This window comes from Octodon degus, unplaced genomic scaffold (genome assembly GCF_000260255.1).
Source record: "Octodon degus isolate 3935 unplaced genomic scaffold, OctDeg1.0 scaffold00003, whole genome shotgun sequence".
Taxonomy (NCBI): domain Eukaryota; kingdom Metazoa; phylum Chordata; class Mammalia; order Rodentia; family Octodontidae; genus Octodon; species Octodon degus.
In genome coordinates, this window is record NW_004524579.1 from 35,068,018 (window position 1) to 35,077,164 (window position 9,147).

General features: G+C 34.0%; 1 protein-coding gene across 3 annotated transcripts in view; it reads left to right on the forward strand.

Moving 5' to 3' along the window:
- Positions 1-9,147, forward strand: part of Wdr7 (WD repeat domain 7) — a 438,292-nt gene that overhangs the window by 65,991 nt on the left and 363,154 nt on the right. For all 3 annotated transcript variants that reach the window (XM_004623683.2, XM_004623684.2, XM_023715190.1), the window contains one exon: positions 7,250-7,445. In XM_004623683.2, the coding sequence (XP_004623740.1) occupies positions 7,250-7,445 (196 nt within the window). The remainder of the gene's footprint in view (positions 1-7,249; positions 7,446-9,147) is intronic.

Sequence of the window (9,147 nt, forward strand, 5' to 3'; positions counted from 1 at the left end):
GTCTTTGCTTTTGTTTTAGTTTTTTGAGACAAAGTCTCACTGTGTAGTCCAGAGTGGTCTTGAACTCTGTATCAAGACTGCCCTTGAATTTGTGGCAGTCCTCCTACCTCAGCTTTATGAGTCCTGGGATTATAGGTGTATGCCATTACATCTGGCAAATGAGTTCTTAATTAAAATACTAGCTTATGTGGCTTTTGTTGTTAGACTTTTTTTCTGGTTAATTTTGAATTTTTTAGCCTACAGTCAGTTTTGATTTTTATGTAACACAGTTTATTATTTTTTTTCTATGTAGCATCTTTCATATTTTTAAAGCTTGGAATCTTAACTGTTTATCCTTGATTAAAAGCAATGGCTGGGTTAAAAACAAACATACAGTACTTCATCAGAAGTTTATGTTTGTCTGGTGAAGTAAGGATAAAAATAACCTGTTCTTTCCTAAGCTAACAATTTATCACAATGTCAGTTTTTATTTATTTATTTTTTGTTTTGTTTTTTGGGACAAGGTCTTGCTCTGTGGCCTAGGCTGGCCTCAAACTCACAGCGACCCTCCTGCCTCAGTCTTTGAGTGCTGGGAGTACAAAGCATGGGCCACTATCCCTGACACAATGTCAATTTTTAGATTTTTTTTTTTTTTTTTTTTTAATGTGTTGTGCACAGGGTTTTACTATGCAGGTCAGACTCCTAGTGATCCTCCTGTTTTCGGCCTCCCTGGCACTGGTATTACAGGCATGAGCCACCATGCCCAGACCTGGTGACCAGTTCAGAGGCACGGCATGCGGTGGCAGGGATCGAACCCTGGTCCCTGCGTTTGCCTAAGCAGGCACTTAGTCCTCTGAACTATCTTGCTGGCCCACAATGTCAGTTTTTAAATAAATCTTTTTTTTTCTCTGTCAGACAGCGTCTTCTTTATCTTAAATTCTTTATATTTGCTATTTTATAATAGGGAAGCAGTTGAAGAGATAGTTCTAATTAGCTTGCTGTCTTCATGTTATCTCTTGTATACAATAAACAAAAGAAGATGTTAAAAGTGGTTCCTAATGGTCTGCTTTATTATTCACAGTTATTTAATATATTGAATAGTATACTTGTTTCATCACATGGTCTTATTTTCTAAAATAGGTATTAAAAACACATTTCGACTTTTTTTAAGAAAGGAAGGATGAATTTCTAAAAGTGTTAAAATTTAGTTTAGGTCTGATTTTGTGGAAGTGTGGAAAAGAAATTAATATTTAATTTGATAGGGTCTTTTTTCCTTTTAGGTAGACTATTTAAAAGTGATAAATGATGCATCTTTTCCATTTGCACATTTCCATGATGTACATTTATGTTCCATAGGAAGAGTTCTGGGAAGTACAAGAAATAATGATTAAGAGAGTAGTGGGATTGATTTATGAGCAAGACAAGCTGGTCACTTATAGCTTGTCTAATGATGAGCGTATTTAAAAGGAGAGACAATAGAGTGTTCATGTATTTAGAGGATGTTCATGCAAAAGGAAAAATTGTTTGGGTGAATAGATTGCTCACCAATTATGAAGAAAAGGATAATGTAGTTTAGAAAACAAATTAGCAAAAGTAGAAACTAAAGAAAGTACATATATTATTAACATTAAAATCCGTTGGAAAGCAGAATCATCTCCCCTGAGAGCTGGTAGATGGGATAAACCAGCTGTCTCTGATTTCTGTAATTCATGGCCAATGCTGAGGAACAGGTTACAGAGGAGGTTTCTGGGAATAGTTTAAAATGAAGTCTTGTAAAATGCGTAAGGTCAGACTGGGCGACCTAGGCGGTGTATTCTGACTCTTGTCAGGTTCTGTGATAGCTTGTGGCATTCTGCTGTTCAGCACTCATGTCCTGTGAGAATTACTTACTGGCAAATTCAAGCTTTTATTTGGTATAGGCTTAGAATTCTTTGAAAAATAAAGATTGGCCTTGGAATATACTTGTTTTGTTCTACACTTTTTTTGCTGTAGCTTTCTTAACATTTTTATCAAAGAGAAATAGAATTTTACTCCATTAAATATTCTGGTACTTATTTATTTATTTATTTATTTTTTACTTATAATTAGTATTTGATGTCATTGGTGTAAATTGCTTCTAGGGCTGAATTAAGTCAATGGATAATTTTTATCAATAAAATACCAGCAAGGTTGATAGGATGCTCAATCCATGCTGCACATGTTCTTCATAACAATAAAATAAAACATTTTTTAGGGATTTATCTTTTTTTTTTTTTCTTTCTTTTGTACTGAGAATCGACCTGCACTTGCCAGACAAGTGCTTATGCTACTGAGCTATATCCCTGACCCTAGTGAGCTATGTCTTAGGTCAGTTGATAGCAGTGATTGCAAATTATAAGACTGTGAATTGGGGTCTGGGAAGAAATTATTAGAAGTTTTCCTTTTTTGGTTATTTTCAATCAAAAGGCATAGAGCTCTCAACATTTGTTAGATGGATGGATGCTGGTACTCTTACTTGTCTTACACAGCAGATTGGCACATACACCAAAAATAAAAAAATAAAGTAAGGCATGATGACACACACCTATAATCCCAGCACTTGGAGGCTGAGGCAGGAGGATTCCTGCAGTTTGGAAGCCAGCCTAGACTACAAACCCTCTCTCAAAAAAACAAGAACAAAAACAAAAAATCAAAAGATAAGCTCACTCTGTTTAGGGCAAGAGTGAGTGTGTCATACCGAGAGGGCCAGTGTAGCTTTCACCTGGTATGGGTTCAATTAAAAAGTTTGCTTAGGAGATGTGAAAATTATACCACATAATTCTTAACCTGGCCACCAAAATCAGCAGCAAAACGATTGATGCAAAGTGTATATATATATATATATATATATATATATATGTGTGTATGTATACACCACACACACACACGCACACACACACACACACACACATTTTCTTTTGAGACAGGGTCTTGCCACATAGTTCAGGCAGGCATTGAATTTGTGCCAACCTTCCTGCCTCACGTTCCTGAGTGCTGAGATTACAGATATATGCCAACACATCTGGCAGATGGAAATTATTTTCAATGAGAAATAAATATCTTTTCATCATTTATATTGAATTTTAAACAAAGGTCATTGAGCCAATCTGAAAAGAATGCAGTTAAAAATCCGAATTATATAAAATATGAATTTACATTCACTATTATTAGCAGTGAAACTTGCTAAGAATATATATTGTGCCTTGTACCAGCTAAACTAACATGGAATTATTGAGATAGTTAAGAATGAATTTATTTCCTCTTAAATTTGTTTATGTAAACTTTGAGTCCTCCATATGGTATACAGTACAGATTTTTTTTAATAGGTGTGTGATCAAGAAAGTTGTAAGTATAAATGCTTTTTAAATAAGCTTAGTTGATGGTTCACGATTTTTAGTTTTATTATCATTTTACTTACGGCCATGAAATGTTTAGTACATTATCTTATTTTGATGGCCTTGGTGTTAACTCATTTTGAGGTTGAGGTGAAGTGAAGTAAAGTGAGATGGAACGGTATTAATCACATTATGGAATTAATTGATGTTCATAGCTTCGATCTCTTCATAATAAAGGAATTGTGCTCATTCAGCTCTCTTGTAGGTAAGCTGGGCCTACATCAGGAAGAAATATGAGTTCTCAAACATTCTTTAAGAAGTGCTTCTTTAATAATTTTGAGGACAGATAAGAGAAAATGAGAGTAATTGTATTTTAGCTTATCTTTTAAGTGCTTCGATATGACGCAGCTTAGAATTATTTATCATTAATCTGTTCATTGTTTGAATTAAAATTAATATTGAAGTAGTGCTCGAGTATTCTTTTCCTTTTACGTTTAAATAGACTAGACATTTGCTTTGTTTTTAGCATTAATTTATTTTCACACAGGCTGAAAAGGTAACCATCAACTCAGAATTAATTAGTGGAATCAAAATTAATGAGATTTTTACCGCATTGGGCCATTTCCACTCTAGGCTAGTTTTCTTTATATGAGTTGGACTAGCATTTTCTTGAAAGAAGAAAAATTAGACTTATTTTAATCCATGTTTAAAAAGCAGAGAGCCATCTTTTCTTGAGAGTTAAGTACCTCTAATAACTATGCTTTCTTTGGCTTAGTAATATTGATTTTTTTTGTTTTCATTTTGATTACTTTGGTTATTTCAAGACTATTATTACAGTCAAGCTAAAGTTAACTCTTCAGACACTTATTATTTACAGAGGTGCTATGTAATTTTTATAAATGACTGAACTTCTTTGTGGAAGCGTGTCACTTGCCAGTTTCATCATCGCTTTGTGAAAGAGTAATACAAATTATAACACATATTTAGGTAAATATATGTAAAGAGATTGCATCTTGCAGAAGTGAACAGCGAGAAGTTTTGGAGCACTAGCTTTTTTTTAGCTTTTATAAAAGTAAATCCAATTATCTTTTAAAAGCTGGTCATAAACTTATTTAGTATTTATTATGTTCTTTAGTTTTACCATATGAGTTAGATGATATAGAGCTTTTATACTGTATTGAAGATAGATTACATTTTCTTTTAATCTTTGAAGTGATCTACCTGCATTTTTGTGTGGAAAGTGAAAGTTCTGACAGAGAAGGTCCTCCAGGGGGTTGGTAATGCCAAGAGTTAAGTTCCTCAGAGCAGTGAGAAAGCCCTATTTGTTTGCCTGTTGGCTCTAGCCCTCTCTCTGCTAGGTTTTAAACAATGGCCAGGAGATATTTGCCAGAAAACGTCAGTATAGCCACAGTATAGTCATCAGTAGTTTTATTATATCACCTCAGATATTGAGATCTGCAGCTGGTCATAATTTTAGAAACACCTAACATAGTAAAGAATATTGGCAAAACTTCATATTGGCTGATGCCTCATTTCGCTACTTTATGAAGAGGAATGACTAGAGTGTACATGAACATTAATGAAAGGAATTAGGACTTGGAGGCTCACAGGTAGGCCAGTTAAATGTAAGGCACTGTTTAAGGCTTAGCTTGTTTTAAAGAAGATTTTGGAGTGTATCAGTCAAGGCAGTAGAATCAGCAATAGTGATGAATGTGAAGGCTGTGGCCTACCAGTGCTTGATAAAAGATTGTGAATAGATTAAAAGAAATATTGTTTAGGAACCATACTCAGAGAAAAGATCACTGTTTCTTTGATAAGAGAAATAAAATAACCTGAATTCTTTCAGTGAATTAAAGTTCCAAAACAGAAAATAGTAGTTAACCTTCAAGGTAGCAATCACCCCATTCTATAAAATGAATAAAAGATATATTCAACAAATCCAATGATGGTTAATAATAACCTGTAGAAATGCAAAACATCCACCACATGTTGCACGTCGAGGTGTGCTGAGCTGGCCACTGAGTCTGGGCGTGGTGGCACATGCCTGTAATCTCTGTGCCAGGAAGGCTGAAAACACAAAGATCACTGAGTCCAAGCTGCAGAGTGAGACCTGGTAACAACCAAATACATTAGTAAAAAAAAAAAAAAAAAAAGCAAAACATCCATTGCAATAAACTGACCTTTATCTAGAGTTAGCAGTGTGTATCTTCAGCAACTAATAAATATTTCATATATTGTGAAATAATTGAAAGTAAGGCATTATGGGATGTGTGCACGTGTGGAAGCTTGTGCACATATGTGTATTTGCCCAGTTTTATTCTACAGTATCTAAACCTAAATAATTTTTACAGCATTCCACTTTATTTTGATTTGTTAATCACAAAACTAATTTTTGTGTACCACAGTCAACTGCTCCTCAATTATTAATGTCTTTTTAAGAAGGATATCACGTTTCATGTTTTAGTTGAATGTTTATCAAGGTAAATAAAATTTAACAAATACCTTCAGAATTGTCTCTTAATTCTTTAATGATCTGTCTGAGTGGTTTTCGACTTTTAAAATTAGTAAATGGTTTAAATTATTATAAAACAAAAACAAATAAAACTAGCAAGGAATAAAAGTCACTGAATGCCCTATTTTATTAAGAAATTGAGTTTAGGTTGCTTACAAAAATAAACATTTGATAACAGAGATAAAATGGAATCACTGTGAAGAGAGAATGAGAGGAGCAAGAGAGACCACTGAGAGTTCACATTCAGCTTAGCAGCCTGCACTGCTGCACAGAGAAAGTTCAGCCCTGTTTCTTAGCAGCCACAGTATAGAAGGAACGAGTTACAGCCAGGTGTGGTGGCACATGCCTATCAACCCAGCACTTGGGAGGTTAAGGCATGAAGATTGCTGAGTTTGGGGCCAAACTGGGCTACAAAGTGAGACACTCTCTCAAAAATGCTTTAAAAAAGGGAGGGGGGAAGGTTAAGGAGCAAGTTATCGCCACTTCCCTCAAAGTGTATGACTTTAAATCTAATAAGGTTATCATGGTCCAAAAATTAGAGATAATTGATGTTTTCTTATAAAATTAATTATGTTCACATCAACATTCTAAGAGTTCTTGGAATGGGTAAATTCCATGTCAGCAACAACAATGTAGTATCAGTATTTTGCACATATTTGACTTCCGAAATTGCTTATAAATTGTCTTTTGGAAATGTAAAGATTTTTAGTTTTCTGTATTATAGATTCATTTTTTGCTAGTGAAAATTTGTATCTCATCTTGTTCTAAAAGGTCATTGAAAAGCAAAAACTAGAGATGGCCAAAAAATATGCAGTGATGTTTAATTGGCTATTGTGTAGCTAATTATGGTAGCTCACCTGCTGGTTTTGTAGATGGAGGCTGTGAAGCAAGCAGGGATGGCGAGTCTGCCATTAATGCAAGGTCTGTGGTGGCAGAGTGACTGGTGAGGATATTGTTTTTGAGCAAAGGTTGAGGGTGCAGCATGGGTTTAAATGACAGAATCGGAAGCAGGGGCACTGCAGAAAGCAGCCCTTGCAGCAAAGCAAAGTTCATACGATGGAAAGAAAACACACAGGAACAGATCAATTTTTTTTCTAGCTTTGCCTGCTCACGTACAGTAATCATTTTAGTAAGGTCATCTTCGACTTTGAACAGGAGGTTTTCCAAGACATCTTTCCCATTCTTTAATCTAGGATTAATTTTAAGTATTTTAGAAGGTGTTTCCATGTGAGACCCATGTTTTTGTTTAAGTAAAAATAAAGGAAGAAATTGTTCAACATGACTTGATATTGTGGTTGGTTTTTTGGGGCAGTGAATATATAATTGATATGTAAGTTGTTGAGGACAGGTTCTCTTTTATTCTAAATTTAATATACATATAATGAAGGATTATTCTTCTTTTCAGGCAAGAGTACAGCACTGCATCTGCTCTGTAGCCAGTGACCATTCAGTAGGACTTCTGAGTTTGCGTGAGAAGAAATGCATCATGTTGGCATCTCGTCACCTTTTCCCTATTCAGATAATCAAGTGGAGACCGGCTGATGATTACCTGGTAGTGGGATGTTCAGACGGCTCTGTGTATGTTTGGCAGATGGATACTGGTAAGAATAAATGTGAAGAAAGAATAGAAAATTAAATGATTCTGATTTCCTAAAAAAAGAAAAAAATGTCTTTTATATAAGAAAAAAGCTCTGAAATGTAAAAAAGTAATGCTACTTTTATTTTAACCAGTTCTTTTTTAAAATATTCACATCATTTTAAACTGAAGGATATTTAAGTGTCATCTTGTTTGTTGTACTATAGTAAATACTTGTGGAGCAGTTCATCAATCTTAAAAGGTATGTAATTGAAGGTAATGAACAAAGACAAATATACAGATGGCAAATTGTAAGTGATTTCTCTGTAATTCCTGAGATAAATTGTGAGCAAGATCATCTGTTTTTTGTCTCCCTTTCTGAAACAATGGGAAAAAGATTAAACTCTTTTATTTAAGCAGCAGGAAGGCAATCCTGGGTAGGTAGTAAGTAGTAAATGAAATGAAGATTTCAAGTTATTGAGAAAATATGTAAAACTTCAAGTTCCAGAAGTTTTATGTATGGGAACTGTAGTGTAGAACAAATAATGCTCAGTCTGAAAATACAGGCAGCGATATGTAATGTTTGTACAGAGATTACCATGGTTATCTCTGAGAAATATTTAAGTATGTCACTACAGGTTTTAGTTAATTACGCTTTTTTGAAACATATTTGATTCTGCTTGTACAATGTTTTAATTTTTTTAAATTAGTTAATTTTATTTATTTATTTATTTATTTATTTATTTTTTGCAGAACCGGGGATAGAACTCAGGCCCTTGCGCTTGCCAGGGAAGTGCTCATTCTACTGAGCCATCTCCCGGCCCCCCAAATAAATTTATTTTAGAGAAAAAATAAAACAAAATTGCATTAAAAAGTAATAGGATAATAATAATCGTTAATTTATTGAATATCGTTATCCTTAAAGTAGTTACTCAGTATACAAGATATGGGTGTAACGAGTTCTCCAGATGATATTAGCACATTTCTTTCTTTTCAGTGAACTCAGATAAACTAGTAGTATAACTATCTCTTTCTCCTTCCTTCTGTTCCTTTTCCCCATCTTAGTTCCTTTTTCATTTCGAACAAATTTTTCTCATTTCACAATATCTATTGTTGCTTGTGCAGTCGTAACTCACCATCAGTAGTTAAAAACAGATTCTTCATTGTATTATATAACATTTCTATTAGCTTTTTTTTCTTTTCTTTTCCTTTGTGGTTTAAGTAGTGCTTTTTGCAGACTGCATAGGTGTATTTGTTTGTATTGTTGTGAAATAGGGAGTGCTCTTAAGCCTTTCTGGAATTAATAGCTGCAGTCTTCAGTTTAACTGGTGTACATAGGTAATCTTGGAAGGAAGAGGAAGAATTGTTGAAGTCTGTCAGACTTTTTTGCATTTAACTTTTCCTTTTTTCATCTAATTATAAAGGAGATTCATACTTTTTGTCAAATGTTAAGGTATGACAGTACTAGGAGAAAGAGATAAACCCAGGTTCTATTGCTAAGTGACAAATGTTAACATTTTGGCATAGTTGTTTCTTCTTTGCTGCTGGATGTTTTTAAAAGCAGAATTATTGTCATATCAAATACGTAATTTTTATTTTAATTTCATGTCACCTCTGTGCTGTTTTTTTTTTCCCATAATTTTATTGATAAACAAATAGCAATGAGACAGTTTCAAATCAAATTGGTAGGACAATTTCAATAATTAACACATTGCATACATTCTTCC